The sequence below is a fragment of the Carcharodon carcharias genome, chromosome 4 (assembly GCF_017639515.1).
Source record: "Carcharodon carcharias isolate sCarCar2 chromosome 4, sCarCar2.pri, whole genome shotgun sequence".
In the NCBI taxonomy this organism is placed as follows: Eukaryota; Metazoa; Chordata; class Chondrichthyes; order Lamniformes; family Lamnidae; genus Carcharodon; species Carcharodon carcharias.
The window spans coordinates 144,383,402-144,399,728 of NC_054470.1; the positions used below are offsets into that span (position 1 = coordinate 144,383,402).

The 16,327-nt window shown below is 48.0% G+C and overlaps 1 protein-coding gene across 11 annotated transcripts in view; it reads left to right on the forward strand.

Moving 5' to 3' along the window:
• The window catches only part of tmem161b (transmembrane protein 161B), a 116,226-nt gene that overhangs the window by 34,831 nt on the left and 65,068 nt on the right, over positions 1-16,327 (forward strand). For 4 of the 11 annotated variants that reach the window (XM_041185896.1, XM_041185897.1, XM_041185900.1 and 1 more), the window contains exon 4: positions 4,904-5,001. The exons of 2 other annotated variants lie outside the window; for them this stretch is intronic. In XM_041185896.1, coding sequence (XP_041041830.1) covers positions 4,904-5,001 — 98 coding nt within the window. Of the gene's footprint in view, positions 1-4,781; positions 5,002-6,188; positions 6,293-16,327 lie in introns of those variants that run through there. 5 more of the 11 variants (XM_041185901.1, XM_041185904.1, XM_041185903.1 and 2 more) reach the window with 4 other exon arrangements.

Genomic DNA, 16,327 nt, shown 5'->3' on the forward strand with positions numbered 1-16,327 from the left:
TCTGTTTGATTGCCATCAAATTAGCCCCTCGGCTTAAAATTCTCAAGCTCTTAAGGATGTTTTTCCAGTTATTTTGACTCTATTAATAGCCCACCATCTGGTAAATCTGTTTTACCCTCTATTCTTCTACTTTCTTCATGTCTTACCCTTGGGCGTCAGCAGTAGCTCAGTGGTACAACTCTTGCCTCTGTGTCAGAAAATTGTGGTTTCAAGTTCCACTCTAGAAACTTGAGCACAAAGTCGAAGTCAACCCTTCTAGTGCAGAACTGAGGGAATTGGAGATGCCATCCATTGGATGAGACATTAAACTGAGGCTCCGTAAGGTCATATGAAGTAGGAGCAGGAGTAGGCCATTCAGCTCATCGAGCTTGATCTACCATAAAATAAGATCATTGCTGATCTGATTGTGGTCTTGACTCCAATTCCAACCTGTTCCCCATAACTTTTGAGATCAAAAATCTGTCTAACTCTGCCTTAAATATATTCAATGGCCCAGCCTCTACCTTTCTCTGGGGAACAGAATTCAAAAGATTAACAATCCTCAGAGAATTCCCCTTCATCTCCATTCTAAAGGGAGACCCTTATTTTTGAATGGTGTCCCTAGTTCTAGATTCCACCCCCAGTCCCCTTTGAGGGAAATATCCAATCTTTCTCATTCTTCTAAACTCCAATGATTATAGGCCTAACCAGGTCAACCTTTCCTTAGTGAGCCTTGTCTGAACTACTTCCAATGCAAGGATATCCCTCCTTTAAGGTGACCAAAACTGCACGCACTACTTTGTGCAATCTCACCAAGGTCCTATGCAATTCTAGCAAGACTTCCCTATTTTTATACTTCATCCCCTTTGCAATAAAGGTCAGCATTCCATTTTCTTTCCTAACTACTTGCTATACCTGCATGCTCACATTTTGTACTCCATGTACAAGAACACCTAGATCCCTCGGTGCTGCAGAATTCTGAATTGTCTCTCCATTTAAATAATCTGCTTTTCTATTCTTCCTGCCAAAGTAGACAACCTCATATTTTCCTGCATTATACTCCATCTGCCAATTTTTTTTCTCACTCACTTAAGCTATCTATATCCCTTTGCAGACTCTTTGTATTTTCCTCACAATTAGCATTTCTGCTTTTCTTGATATCATCAGCAAATATGGCTAGAATCACAGAATCACGTAGTGCAGAAGAGGCCCTCTAGCCCATCGAGTCTGCACCGACACTTGAGAAACACCTGACCTACCTACCTAATCCCATTTACCAGCACTTGGCCCATAGCCTTGAATGTTATGACATGCCAAGTGCTCATCCAGGTACTTTTTAAAGGATGTGAGGCAACCCGCCTCCATTACCCTCCCAGGCAGCGCATTCCAGACTGTCACCATCCTCTGGGTAAAAATGTTTTTCCTCACATCCCCCCTAAACCTCCTGCCACTTAGCTTGAACTTGTGTCCCCTCGTGACTGACCCTTCAACTAAGGGGAACAGCTGCTCCCTATCCACCCTGTCCATGCCCCTCAGAATCTTGTACACCTCGATCAGGTTGTCTCTCAGTCTTCTCTGCTCCAGCGAAAACAACCTAAGTCTATCCAACCTCTCTTAGTAACTTAAATGCACTAGGTCCCTTCATCCAAGTCATTAATATAGATCATAAAGGCCTAGCACTGGTCCCTGTGGCACTCCACTGGTTACAGTTTACCAACCTGAAAATGATCCATTTATCCTGACTCTGTTTCCTGTTCGTTAGCCAATCCTCTATCCATGCTAATATATCACCGCCAACACAATGAGCTCTTGTGTAGTAAACTTTAATGTGGCATCTTGTTGAATGTCTTTTGGAAATCCATCATTATTGACCCTGCTTGTTACATCCTCAAAAATCTCTAATAAATTTGTTAAACATCATTTCCCTTTCACAAAACCATGTTGACACTGCCTGATTGTGTTAGGTTTTCTAAATGTCCTGCTACTACCTCCTTAATAATGGATTCAAGCATTTTCCCAATGACAGATATTAGGTTAATTGGCCTACAGTTTCCTGCTTACTGTATCCCTTCTTTCTTAAATAGAGGTGATACATTTATACTCCATAATGTGGGGAAGTTTGGAAGATTCCAACCACTGCACCCACTATCTCTTTTAACACCCTAGGATGCAGCCCATCAGGTCCAGATGACTAGTCAGCCTTTAGTCCCATTAATTTTCTCAGTACTCAGTACAAAACTGAGGCCCATTTGTGCTCTGAGCTTTTTGCTAAAGATCTTATGCACTGTCTCAAGGAAGAAAAGGGGATTTCTCACCAGTGCCCTCGCTAATATTTATCCCTCAACCAATATCTTAAAAAACAGATTATCTGGTCTTCATCCCATTGCTGTTTATGGGGAAAATTGGTTACCGTGCTTTCTATGTTACATTAATCACTGCACTTTAAAACAGTAGTTCGTTGACTGTAAAGCACTTTTGGCCACCCTGAGGTCATGAAAAATGCTATATAAATGTCATCAGTCTGTTTCCTTTACCCCTCTGCCTTTTACTCTTTTTTATGCCCTCATGTTTTTTTCTTTCTCTTACCCTTTTACATGCAAAGGTATCCAAGGATAGAAGAAATTAGCAGATCAGAATAAAAGGGTGAGGGGCACAAGGGAGAAAGGTGACCAAATAAGAGGGAAAGGACAAAGGGGTATTGCGCAAGGCTGTGCAGTAAGCCAGTGGGTCATGGTATTCTTTTGGGTCAATGGGTCAATGCTGGCTGGTGAGGGTCAGATGTAGGCTGCATTGCAGCTTTCGGTGTTGAATGTTGGGTGCCAGTCAAGCAGTGGTGTAGTAGTAGAGGATATGGTAGAAGGGAAATTAAAAAATGTGGAGCCAGATGAGCATGAGGTGGGAGAGGGGAAGGATAAGCACAAGACCAGGAAGAAACAGATGCTCAGAAAGGAGAAGGAAATGGGAATATCTAGTTGCCTGCCCATCCTCTTGTCTGTTATATATTAACAGGTTTCCTTAAACTCATGAGTAAACCCTAAAGGGAATTCCTTCCCTTCCAAAGTTAGTTTGTAGCTCTAACTTGGAATCTGCAATTTCATAATTGTGATTTTTTTCTCTGTGCACAGAGTTGTAGCCCTCTGATACCAAAAAACATCCTTGATCAAGCTGTTGGTCACCTCCCTAAATCTCTGGTAACAGTTTGAGGCCAATACTTGGGAAAATTTAAGTTTCATTTATGTTACCTGTGCTAGTAGTCAGGTAAAGCCAGGAACTACAAATGTCTTTGCAGAAGTGCAAATTTATCCATGTGCAGAGTTACAGTCACTCTTGTTGGATTGCTAGTGTAAGACTCTGTTCCTCAGTCCAACCAACTGAAACTTTTTGTTTTTCACAATTTGCAATTGGTTTCTGCTCATGAATTTGAGAGATAATATACTTTGCATTTGAAGTAGAGCCTATACTGTTCTGCGCAGGGAGAAACAATATCAAAGAGCTGGTTGTTAATAATTTTTCTTCCTTAATTTTTATTTTGTTTTCTGGCAAGGCATTTCCCAAGATATGGATTTAGTTTCTTTACTTGGTTAATGAAATTTGAACTTTGCCAGTTCATTCTCATAATCACTAGGCTACTATACCCTTTACTCCCCTTAGCTGTTTTTTAATCCTCTATTTTCAAACCTTTTGGCAGTATATTAATAGAAATAAACGAAAATATCTGGAAAATACTTGGGGTCAGAGTTTTGCAAAACTGCTTTAGAATGAAAGTCTGTTAAAGCACCAAGGGATCAATAAAAACAAAGTTAGACTTATTCATAAGGCTTCTTTGTCAAATGAAGCTGACAAGTTGATCTCTGGATTATAGTGCATGCTGTTAAGGTGTCAACATGATGCAGTCTTCTCACTAAATAATGAGATTCATGCTAAGCTCTCACACTTTGGCTTCCTCTTTCGCTCACCCCAACCTCCCTTTTTCTCTCTCACTTTCTGAAGACCAAAGTTATCAGCACAAACGTCACCTACTTACCACTGATTTCAGCCCCCTCCCAGGTCACTTTCAGGTTTTGAATCTCAACCTTGTTGACCCTGAGCTGTGTTTCCTATCCTATATTCTTTCCAACACAGAGACCAACTGCTCCCATCTCAGTGCCATCACTCATCTTTGCCCCCCTCCATTTTATGTTAAAAACCCTAATGCCTTTCTTTGTTGTTTCCATTCTTAATCACTGTAAAACCGAATTTCCATTTCTCGCTCTCTATAAAGTCTAGATTGTCCAAAACTTGGCTGCTAGTGTCATATCCACACCAAGTTCCAAAGGTCTTTCATTCCCAATCTTACTGACTTCTGTTGACTACACATGCCTCAGTGTCTCAAATTTAAAATTCTTGCCTTTGGCATTGTCTTTGAATCAGTCCATACTCACACGTTCATAGCCCTTTAATGCCCTGCATTTTCCTGTGAACTTTTCATTTTTCTGACTTTATCATTTCATGCCCTCAGACTTTCCCTTGCCCCCTTTCACCCAATCATTGTTGCCTTTAGTTTCCTTGGTCTCACTCTGGAATTCCCTCATAAATCCCTCTACCCTCATCTCTTACTTTAAAATTCTCCTTAAAAATCCCCTTTACCAAGCTTTTGCGAACTCAAATTATTCTTTCTTGGCTTGGTTTCTGTTTTCTCTCATGTCCGACAGCCTTAGATTTTCTGCATTAAATCTTCTATAAATGAAAATTGTTGTCGTAGCAATGTTTACAGCCTATCCAAGTAAGATGGAAGAACAGCAGTGTTTGTTTACAATGTTTAGACGTGGTCAAAATTAATCGTTGCCAGGGATGAGAAGGTAAGGATCTTCCATCTGGAATCGGAGTGAAGGAGCATGAGTTTCCGTGTGTAGACTTACAGCCACATTTATCGTGGTTTTGCCAGGAAGTACAATGGGCACATAGAAAGCAAGCCACTGACTGTTCCTAAGGATATTGATCTGCATTTGGAAGCAAAGACCATTACAGAGGTGGATACACGAGGTAGGATATATGGCTGAAGATGCACATTAATTATTTAATTGAAAAAACCCTTTGAACTTCATGTGGTGAGTACTCTATACTCACTAATTTTCTTTCAATGTTACTGAGGAATAAGGTTTTATTTTTCAATCACCCTGTGGTGTATATGGAAATATTTCAACTAATGTTTTATTTAAGTGGTTCTCCATTTCTTTTATCAGGTTTGTACAACTGTGGCACAGATTCCTTAAAACATTTTGTTTCTCTTGATCAAAGCAGTAGTCTTTAATTAATTTATCGTGGTCATACACCAAGGTTGAACAAGTCATCTCAAAAGAATCCTTCAGGCATTTTTATTCACCGGGGTCATGTGAACTTTTTTTGTGATCACTTTAGTCTGTAAAAGATGCTGACCAGTTTTTAGCTTTTTCTGCTGATGTCAGCAAATCATTTCCTTGCCATCAAAAGTAATGCATAATTTATTTCTTACTTTGGCTGTGTCACATGTTTAGTGCTCCAATCACAGTGTCAGCCTTGTCCTGATGCAGTCTACATTTTTTGAGCTTAAGATGGTCTCCTGCTTGTTATTTGTTTCATCACATCAAGTTTTGAGATGAGTGAGTTCATTCCATTTGTCTGATACCTCATACCAACAGTTATCTTCTGTGTCCACCACTCTTTCTCTTTGCTCCTGACTCATTAGAGTGCACTAACCAGGTAGGTAGGAACCCCCACCATCAGCCAAATCCTGGAGAGCCTGACTAATTAAGTGTGTCATGTTATTTTGAATTTATCTGATTTTATCCTTTTACCTGACATCCATATGTCCTTTCCAACATTATTCATCAATTCACCATCAGAAGCAGGAATCTTAGTTGTTCTTTTCTTCCCTCCACATAGCATACCACCCCACCCTTGTAATTTCCTGGTTTAAAGATATCTTAATCAATTGCAGTTCCTCTACAGTCTGACACTCAATAGAGATTGGTATCAAACCGGGTACTTTCCTGGTTGCATGACTCGGAACCACTGAGTAATCAAATGTTGAAATGTATTTTACAAAATGCCTATCACCTTTCTCAAAATATTCACTTCAAAATTGTTTAATTTTCCTAGAAATTAAATGCATATTCCTGAGCTTTTTTTTAAATTTAGATAGTACAAACATGTTTTGCATGAAGCAAAAACAGCTTATTTCATTTGCCCAGGTTCCTTTATTGCAAGATCGTTCAAATGCCAGTATATACAATGCCTACAAACCATACTATATTGTGATTTGATGCTAATAGGTACAGTGCTTTCAACATCAAAGGTAAGAATGTGAGTGAAAGGTAATGGTCCTGAACTGCAAAAATACAAAATTGAGCAAAAAGGATAGATAAAAGCAAAAAACTGCGGATACTGGAAATCCAAAACAAAAACAGAGACAGAAATACCTGGAAAAGCTCAGCAGATCTGGCAGCATCGGCGGAGAAGAGCACTGTTGACGTTTCGAGTCCTCATGACCCTTCAACAAAACTAAGTAAAAATAGGAAACGGGTGAAATATAAGCTGGTTTAAGGGGTGGGGGGGGGGTGTGGTTGTTAGGACAAGCAGATAATAATAGGTGGAGATAACCAAAAGATGTCACAGGCAAAAGGACAAATAGGTCTTGAAGGTGGTGATATTATCTAAAGGAGCATGCTAATTAAGAGCAGAAAGCAGGATAGACAAGGTACAGAGAGCTCTGGTAGGGGTGAGGTGAAATAAGAGGGCATAAAAGGTAGAGATAAACTATGGGTGGAAATACATTTAAAAATAATGGAAATAGGTGGGAAAAGAAAAATCTATATAAATTATTGGAAAAAACAAAAAGGAGGGGGAAGAAACGGAAAGGGGGTGGGGATGGAGGAGGGAGTTCAAGATCTAAAATTGTTGAACTCAATATTCAGTCCGGAAGGCTATAAAGTGCCTAGTTGAAAGATGAAGTGCTGTTCCTCCAGTTTGCATTAAGCTTCACTGGAACAATGCAGCAAGCCAAGGAGAAACATGTGGGCATGAGAGCAGGGTGGAGTGTTGAAATGGCAAGCGACAGGGAGGTCTGGGTAATGCTTGCGGACAGACTGAAGGTGTTCTGCAAAGCGGTCACCCAGTCTGCGTTTGGTCTCTCCAATGTAGACGAAACCGCATTGGGAGCAATGAATGCAGTAGACTAAGTTGACGGAAGTGCAAGTGAAATGCTGCTTCACTTGAAATGAGTGTTTGGGCCCTTGGACGGTGAGGAGAGAGGAAGTGAAGGGGCAGGTGTTACATCTTCTGCGTTTGCATAGGAAGGTGCCGTGGCGGGGGGGTGGTGATGAAGGAGTGCACCAGGGAGTCACGGAGGGAACGATCCCTACGGAATGCTGCCGGGGGGGGTGAAGGGAAGATGTGTTTGGTGGTGGCATCATGCTGGAAATGGCGGAGAATGACCCTTTGAATGCGGAGGCTGGTGGGGTGATAAGTGAGGACAAGAGGGACCTTATCATGTTGCTGGGAGGGAGGAGAAGGTGTGAGGGCGGAAGCGCAGGAGATGGGCTGGACACACTTGAGGGCCCTGTCAACTACCATGGGTGGAAAACCTCGGTTAAGGAAGAAGGAGGACATGTCAGAGGAACTGTTTTTGAAAGTGGCATCATCAAAACAGATGCGACGGAGGCGAAGGAACTGAGAGAATGGGATGGAGTCCTTACAGGAAGCGGGGTGTGAGGAGCTGTAGTCGAGGTAGCTGTGGAAGTCGGTAGGCTTGTAATGGATATTGGTGGACAGTCTACCACCAGAAATTGAGCCAGAGAGATCAAGGGAGGGAAGGGAAGTGTCAGAGATGGACCATGTGAAAATGATGGAGGGGTGGAGATTGGAAGCAAAATTAATAGATTTTTTCCCTCTCCCTCCAGCAGCACCTCCGCACCCTTTTTCAAAGCTGTGCGTGCCTCCAGTTCCATTTTATTCTTCGTCTCATCCGACGCCTCAACAAGAAACTTTTTCTCTTTCTCTCAAGTGCTAAGGAATGCAAGCTCCAACAACTCATCGACACCAACACCCATCCAGGACCCTCCACCCCTGCCTGTCCCTCTGTTCCCATCCTGTATTCCAATCCCAGCCCCGGCCGTTTATTCACTATACCCCCTGACTTTCCCCTCTCCAACGCTGAGCATTCAGTGCTCAGCAAAGGACTTAGTTTCATACCCTTACGCCCTCATCTCAATGAATTTCAGGCTCGGCACGATGCTGAACTCTTCTTCCGCTGCCTTTGTCTCCGTGCTCACTTCTTTGGGCAGGAGTCCTCTCCCTGTTCAACGGATCCTTTTACCCACCTCCAATATTCTCCCTCCACCTGGACCCCTCCCTCTGGATTCATACCTTCTCTTGAACTTTTCATTGAGAACAGTTGGCGTGACATCAGTTGTCTCAATTTCTCTGCTCCTCTCACCCATTCTAACCTGTCTCTCTCTCTGAACTTACTGCACTCAGTTCTCTCAGGTCCAACCCTGACATTGTCATCAAACCCGCCGACAAGGGTGGTGCTGTTGTTGTCTGCCGCACTGACCTCTACCTCGCGGAGGCTGAGCGTCAACTTGCAGACACTTCCTCCTACCTCTCCCTGGACCATGACCCCATCACTGACCATCAAGCCATTGTTTCCAGGACTGTCACTGACCTCATCTCCTCTGGAGATCTTGCTTCCACAGCTTCCAACCTGATAGTCGCCCAACCTCGGACGGCCCGCTTCTACCTGCTACCCAAAATCTACAAACAGGCCTGTCCCGGTAGACCGATTGTGTCAGCCTGTTCCTGCCCCATGGAACTCATTTCTCACTATCTTGACTTCCTTCTCTCTCCCCTTGTCCAGTCCCTTCCCACCTACATCCGTGATTCCTCTGACACCTTAGGTCACATCAGCAATTTCCAGTTCCCTGGCCCCAACTGCCTCCTCTTCACCATGGACGTCCAGTCCCTCTACACCTCCATCCCCCACCAGGATGGTCTGAGGGCTCTCCGCTTCTTCCTCGAATAGAGGCCCGAACAACCCCTATCCATCACTACTCTCCTCCGTCTGGCTGAACTTGTTCTCACACTGAACAATTTCTCCTTTAACTCCTCTCACTTCCTCCAAATATAAGGTGTGGCTATGGGTACCCGCATGGGCCCCAGCTATGCCTGTCTCTTTATGGGGTATGTGGAACATTCCTTGTTCCAGTCCTACTCCGGCCCCCTCGCACAACTCTTTCTCCGGTACATCGATGATTACTTCGATGCTGCTTCATGCTCTCGTTGGGACCTGGAAAAATTTATTAATTTTGCTTCCAATCTCCACCCCTCCATCATTTTCACATGGTCCATCTCTGACACTTCCCTTCCCTTCCTTGACCTCTTTGTCTCAATTTCTGGCGATACACTGTCCACCAATATCCATTACAAGCCTACCGACTCCCACAGCTACCTCGACTACAGCTCCTCACACCCCGCTTCCTGTAAGGACTCCATCCCATTCTCTCAGTTTCTTCGCCTCCGTCGTATCTGTTCTGATGATGCCACTTTCAAAAACAGTTCCTCTGACATGTCCTCCTTCTTCCTTAACTAAGGTCTTCCACCCACGGTAGTTGACAGGGCCCTCAACCGTGTCCGGCCCATCTCCCACGCATCCACCCTCATGCCTTCTCCTCCCTCCCAGAAATATGATAGGGTCCCTCTTGTCCTCACTTATCACCCCACCAGCCTCCGCATTCAAAGGGTCGTTCTCTGTCATTTCTGCGAACTCCAGCATGATGCCACCACCAAACACATCTTCCCTTCACCCCCCCCCGGCGGCATTCCATAGGGATCGTTCCCTCCGTGACTCCCTGGTCCACTCCTCCATCACCCCCTACTCCTCAACCCCCTCCCACGGCACATTCCCATGCAAACGCAGAAGATGCAACACCTGCCCCTTCACTTCCTCTCTCCTCACCGTCCAAGGGCCCAAACACTCCTTTCAAGTGAAGCACCATTTTACTTGCACTTCCCTCAACTTAGTCTACTGCATTCATTGCTCCCAATGCGGTTTCGTCTACATTGGAGAGACCAAACGCAGACTGGGTGACCGCTTTGCAGAGCACCTTCGGTCTGTCTGCAAGCATTACCCAGACCTCCCTGTCGCTTGCCATTTCAACACTCCACCCTGCTCTCATGCCCCCATGTTTCTCCTTGACTTGCTGCATTGTTCCAGTGAAGCTCAACGCAAACTGGAGGAACAGCACCTCATCTTCCAACTAGGCACTTTACAGCCTTCTGGACTCACCCCCTTTCCGTTTCTTCCCCCTCCTTTTTGTTTTTTCCAATAATTTATATAGATTTTTCTTTTCCCACCTATTTCCATTATTTATCTCTACCTTTAATGCCCTTTTAGTATTATTTCACCCCACCCCCACTAGAGCTATCTGTACCTTGTCCTGCTTTCTGCTCTTAATTAGCACATTCCTTTACATAATATCACCACCTTCAACAGCTCTTTGTCCTCTTGTCTGTGACTTCTTTTGGTTATCTCCACCTATTACTGTCTGCTTGTCCTAACACAAACTAGCTTATATTTCACCCCTTTCCTATTTTTACTTCGTTCTGTTGGAGGGTCATGAGGACTCGAAACGTCAACTGTGCTCTTCTCCACTGATGCTGCCAGACCTGCTGAGTTTTTCTAGATATTTCTGTCTCTGTTTTTGTTTCAAAAAGAGATCTTACCCAAATTAACTGTGCAGAGAAATTAGCAAGCAGGTTGGCAGTGGAAAGTCTTGAAATCTGAAATGCCTACAGTGGGGTGAATTTTACAGGAAGTCTTGCTCGCTTCCCTGATTAAAAAAAAAACATTGGTCTAGAGCTGAACAACTTTTTTTTTTAAAAAAAGCTACTGCACAGCAGCCTTAACGAGCTGAAGGTGAGACTTGCACCCCTCAGGGAAATCTGATTAGCCAGCAACTGAATAGTCCCAGCAGCACCAGAACTCAGTAGTGGCTGCTGCTGGGATTGCAAGCAGCCCTGAGGAGATGATCTATGAATGAAGGACTTGCAGGTGAGTCCAGAGTTTTTGGTCAGGGAGGGATCAGGGACCCTAGGGTGGATAGGGTTGCGGGGGAGTGTGAGGTTCTGAAGGCCAGGACAGGGAGATGCAAAAGATGGGTGTACCATCTTGGGAGGAGGAGAATACTATTGTGGTGGAGGCAGAAGCGGGCCCTTACTTGAGCATTAATTGGTGGGCTAGCCACCCATTCTATTTTACGTGGCCCCCCCCTCCACCTGCAAATATGCCAACGGGAATCGTAAAATTCCCCCCAGTAAAAAAACATTTCTATATGGTGAAAAGGATTTCTTTGAAAACTGAGGTTTGAGGTTTAAACTAAGCAATCTTAAAAAGGGGGGCATCTAACAAGATTAAGTCTAACAATGCTAAAGAAAATGAGGAAAATAGAGGGGTTAGTAGAGATATTAGAAGACCCAAAGGAAATTATGAAAATAAAGCTATCAGAATATATAAAAGCCTGTAATAGTGGGGACTTTTATAAGAATGTGAAATGCAAACGAAACTTGGTGAGGGTATAGTGCTCAAGGATGAAGCGGGAGTGTGAAAGTATGATGAAAATAATGGACTAGAATTTGCTGTCAAAATAACAGTGAAACTAATGATACTTGCTGTTATTTATGCATAAATGGTAAACCAACTTCAAGTGAGGAACATATAGGAACAAGGAGTAGGCTATTCAGTCCCTGAAGCCTGTAATGCCATTCAATTAGATGGCTGATGCACACTTAAGTGCAAATATCCAAACATTACTGTTCGAGTTATGCCACTTACCACTCCAGTCTAACCTCACCATTGATGTACAGAGAATCTCTCAAAATTGTACTTTTGCCTGATAGACATGAACTAAACATGCCTCATTTTTAGCGCCAGTCATTAGAAGAGTAAATACCCTTTTAATCATCTAATAATCACTATCAATCAATCTATTGGGCACTGAAAATGAACAATTATAAGTGTGCAAGCTTGTTCCTTCAGGTTTTGAATGTTTTTGTCAATTTTAAAAATGTCATTTTTTTCTTTTTTTTTTTGCTCCTTATCCAGTCATTCTTCCCCTGACTTTATTTATCTTACTGTATCTGATTTGACACTGAATTCATTCACCTTCTCAGTCCTTTCTGTTTTGATTCCCCAACGCTTACATCTCTCTGGTTAAGAAATACTGCCCCAGATGCCCTTTTTCCCTTGCGAGTTCAGCAACTTTGTGAACAAATTATTTTGGGGCTAAAGAGACCAAGGGCAAGTTTGACAGCAGATGCCATGTGTGATGATAGGTTGAGGAGGGGTCAAATGGCTCCATGTTTTCCCTCCTCGTTTGACTGCAATAGGTTCTATCTTAAAACAGATATACTTGCCAATTCCATGAGTGTGTAACTGTTTATATGCTATGGCTATAAAAGACACGATCAGGCAGGTTTTCTAGAGTTTTTCAGAGAAGAGGATATATTTTATTGTTATTAAGACAGTCAAAGTAAAACTAATAAAAATACTTTCGCTTTCTCTGCCACCCTCTCTTTCTTTGCCAACCCCTCTCTTTCTCTGCCTCTCTCTCTCTCTTCTTTTTCTGCCTCTTTCTCTCTGCCCTCTCTCTTTCTCTGTTCTTAGCCTTGGCCTCTCTCGCTCTTGGCCTCAGCCTCTCTCGCTCTTGGCCTCTCTTGCTCTTGGCCTCAGCCTCTCTCGCTCTCGCGGCCTCTCTCGCTCTCTCTCTCTCGCGGCCTCTCTCGCTATCGCGGCCTCTATCGCGGCCTCTCTCGCTCGCTCGCTCTCTCTCGCGGCCTCTCTCGCTCGCTCTCTCTCTCTCGTGGCCTCTCGCTCGCTCTCTCTCTCTCTCGCGGCCTCTTGCTCGCTCTCTCTCTCTCGCGGCCTCTCTCGCTCGCTCTCTCGCGGCCTCTCGTTCTCTCTCTCTCGCGGCCTCTCTCGCTCTCTCTCTCTCTCACGGCCTCTCTCGCTCTCTCTCTCTTTTGTGGCCTCTCTCGCTCTCTCTCTCTCTCGCTCTCTCTCTCTCTCGCGGCCTCTCGCTCTCTCTCTTCGCGGCCTCTCTCTCTCTTCGCGGCCTCTCTCTCTCTTCGCGGCCTCTCTCTCTCTTCGCGGCCTCTCTCTCTCTTCGCGGCCTCTCTCTCTCTTCGCGGCCTCTCTCTCTCTTCGCGGCCTCTCTCTCTCTTCGCGGCCTCTCTCTCTCTTCGCGGCCTCTCTCTCTCTTCGCGGCCTCTCTCTCTTCGCGGCCTCTCTCTCTCTCTCTCGCGGCCTCTCTCTCTCTCGCGGCCTCTCTCTCTCTCTCTCTCTCTCTCGCGGCCTCTCTCTCTCTCTCTCGCGGCCTCTCTCTCTCTCGCGGCCTCTCTCTCTCTCTCTCGCGGCCTCTCTCTCTCTCTCTCGCGGCCTCTCTCTCTCTCTCTCGCGGCCTCTCTCTCTCTCTCTCGCGGCCTCTCTCTCTCTCTCTCGCGGCCTCTCTCTCTCTCTCTCGCGGCCTCTGTCTCTCTCTCTCACGGCCTCTCTCTCTCACTCTCTCTCTCTCGCGGCCTCTCTCTCTCTCTCTCCCTCTCGCGGCCTCTCTCTCTCTCTCTCTCGCGGCCTCTCTCACTCTCTCTCTCTCGCGGCCTCTCTCTCTCGCGACTTCTCTCTCTCGCGACCTCTCTCTCTCTCTCTCTCGCAGCCCCCTCTCTCTCTCTCGCAGCCCCCTCTCTCTCTCTCGCAGCCTCTCTCTCTCTCGCGGCCTCTCTCTCTCTCGCGGCCTCTCTCTCTCGCGGCCTCTCTCTCTCTCTCGCGGCCTCTCTCTCCCTCGTGGCCTCTCTCTCCCTCGTGGCCTCTCTCTCCCTCGCGGCCTCTCTCTCCCTCGCGGCCTCTCTCTCTCTCGCGGCCTCTCTCTCCCTCGCGGCCTCTCTCTCCCTCGCGGCCTCTCTCTCCCTCGCGGCCTCTCTCTCCCTCGCGGCCTCTCTCTCCCTCGCGGCCTCTCTCTCCCTCGCGGCTTCTCTCTCCCTCGCGGCCTCTCTCTCCCTCGTGGCCTCTCTCTCCCTCGTGGCCTCTCTCTCTCTCGCGGCCTCTCTCTCTCTCGCGGCCTCTCTCTCTCTCGCGGCCTCTCTCTCTCTCGCGGCCTCTCTCTCTCTCGCGGCCTCTCTCTCTCTCGCGGCCTCTCTCTCTCTCGCGGCCTCTCTCTCTCTCGCGGCCTCTCTCTCTCTCGCGGCCTCTCTCTCTCGCGGCCTCTCTCTCTCTCGCGGCCTCTCTCTCTCTCGCGGCCTCTCTCTCTCTCGCGGCCTCTCTCTCTCTCGCGGCCTCTCTCTCTCTCGCGGCCTCTCTCTCTCTCGCGGCCTCTCTCTCTCTCGCGGCCTCTCTCTCTCTCGCGGCCTCTCTCTCTCTCGCGGCCTCTCTCTCTCTCGCGGCCTCTCTCTCTCTCTCTTGCGCTCTCTCTCTCTCTCTTGCGCTCTCTCTCTCTCTCTTGCGCTCTCTCTCTCTCTCTTGCGCTCTCTCTCTCTCTTGCGCTCTCTCTCTCTCTCTCGCGGCCTCTCTCTCTCTCGCGGCCTCTCTCTCGCGGCCTCGCTCTCTCTCGCGGCCTCGCTCTCTCTCGCGGCCTCTCTCTCTCTCGCGGCCTCTCTCTCTCTCTCTCTCTCTCTCTCTCTCTCTCTCGCGGCCTCTCTCTCTCTCGCGCGGCCTCTCTCTCTCCCCCTCTCTCGCGGCCTCTCTCTCTCTTTCTCTCGCGATCTCCCTCTCTCTCGCGGCCTCTCTCTCTCTCTCGCGGCCTCTCTCTCTCTCGCGGCCTCTCTCTCTCGCGGCCTCTCTCTCTCTCGCGGCCTCTCTCTCTCTCTCTCGCGGCCTCTCTCTCTCTCTCGCGGCCTCTCTCTCTCTCTCTCTCTCGCGGCCTCTCTCTCTCTCTCTCGCGGCCTCTCTCTCTCTCTCTCGCGGCCTCTCTCTCTCTCTCTCTCGCGGCCTCTCTCTCTCTCTCTCGCGACCTCTCTCTCTCTCGCAGCCTCTCTCTCTCTCGCGGCCTCTCTCGCGGCCTCTCTCTCTCTCTCGCGGCCTCTCTCTCTCTCTCGCGGCCTCTCTCTCTCTCTCGCGGCCTCTCTCTCTCTCTCGCGGCCTGTCTCTCTCTCTCTCGCGGCCTGTCTCTCTCTCTCTCGCGGCCTGTCTCTCTCTCTCTCGCGGCCTGTCTCTCTCTCTCTCTCGCGGCCTGTCTCTCTCTCTCTCGCGGCCTGTCTCTCTCTCTCTCGCGGCCTCTCTCTCTCTCTCTCGCGGCCTCTCTCTCTCTCTCTCTCGCGGCCTCTCTCTCTCTCTCTCTCTCGCGGCCTCTCTCTCTCTCTCTCTCTCGCGGCCTCTCTCTCTCTCTCTCTCTCGCGGCCTCTCTCTCTCTCTCTCTCTCGCGGCCTGTCTCTCTCTCTCTCGCGGCCTGTCTCTCTCTCTCTCGCGGCCTGTCTCTCTCTCTCTCGCGGCCTGTCTCTCTCTCTCTCGCGGCCTGTCTCTCTCTCTCTCGCGGCCTGTCTCTCTCTCTCTCGCGGCCTGTCTCTCTCTCTCTCGCGGCCTGTCTCTCTCTCTCTCGCGGCCTGTCTCTCTCTCTCTCGCGGCCTGTCTCTCTCTCTCTCGCGGCCTGTCTCTCTCTCTCTCGCGGCCTGTCTCTCTCTCTCTCGCGGCCTGTCTCTCTCTCTCTCGCGGCCTGTCTCTCTCTCTCTCGCGGCCTGTCTCTCTCTCTCTCGCGGCCTGTCTCTCTCTCTCTCGCGGCCTGTCTCTCTCTCTCTCGCGGCCTCTCTCTCTCGCGGCCTCTCTCTCGCGGCCTCTCTCTCTCTCTCGCGGCCTCTCTCTCTCGCGGCCTCTCTCTCTCTCTTGCGCTCTCTCTCGCGGCCTCTCTCTCTCTCTTGCGCTCTCTCTCGCGGCCTCTCTCTCTCTCGCGGCCTCTCTCTCGTGGCCTCTCTCTCTCTCGCGGCCTCTCTCTCGTGGCCTCTCTCTCTCTCGCGGCCTCTCTCTCTCTCGGCCTCTCTCTCGCGGCCTCTCTCTCGCGGCCTCTCTCTCGCGGCCTCTCTCTCGCGGCCTCTCTCTCGCGGCCTCTCTCTCTCGCGGCCTCTCTCTCTCTCTCGCGGCCTCTCCACCTTTCCCTCTCTCTCTCGCGGCCTCTCCCTCTCTCGCTCTCTCTCTCGCGGCCTCTCCCCCTCTCTCTCTCTCTCTCGCGGCCTCTCTCTCTCTCTCTCGCGGCCTCTCCCTCTCTCTCTCTCTCTCGCGGCCTCTCCCTCTCTCGCTCTCTCTCTCACAGCCTCTCCCTCTCTCGCTCTCTCTCTCACAGCCTCTCCCTCTCTCTCT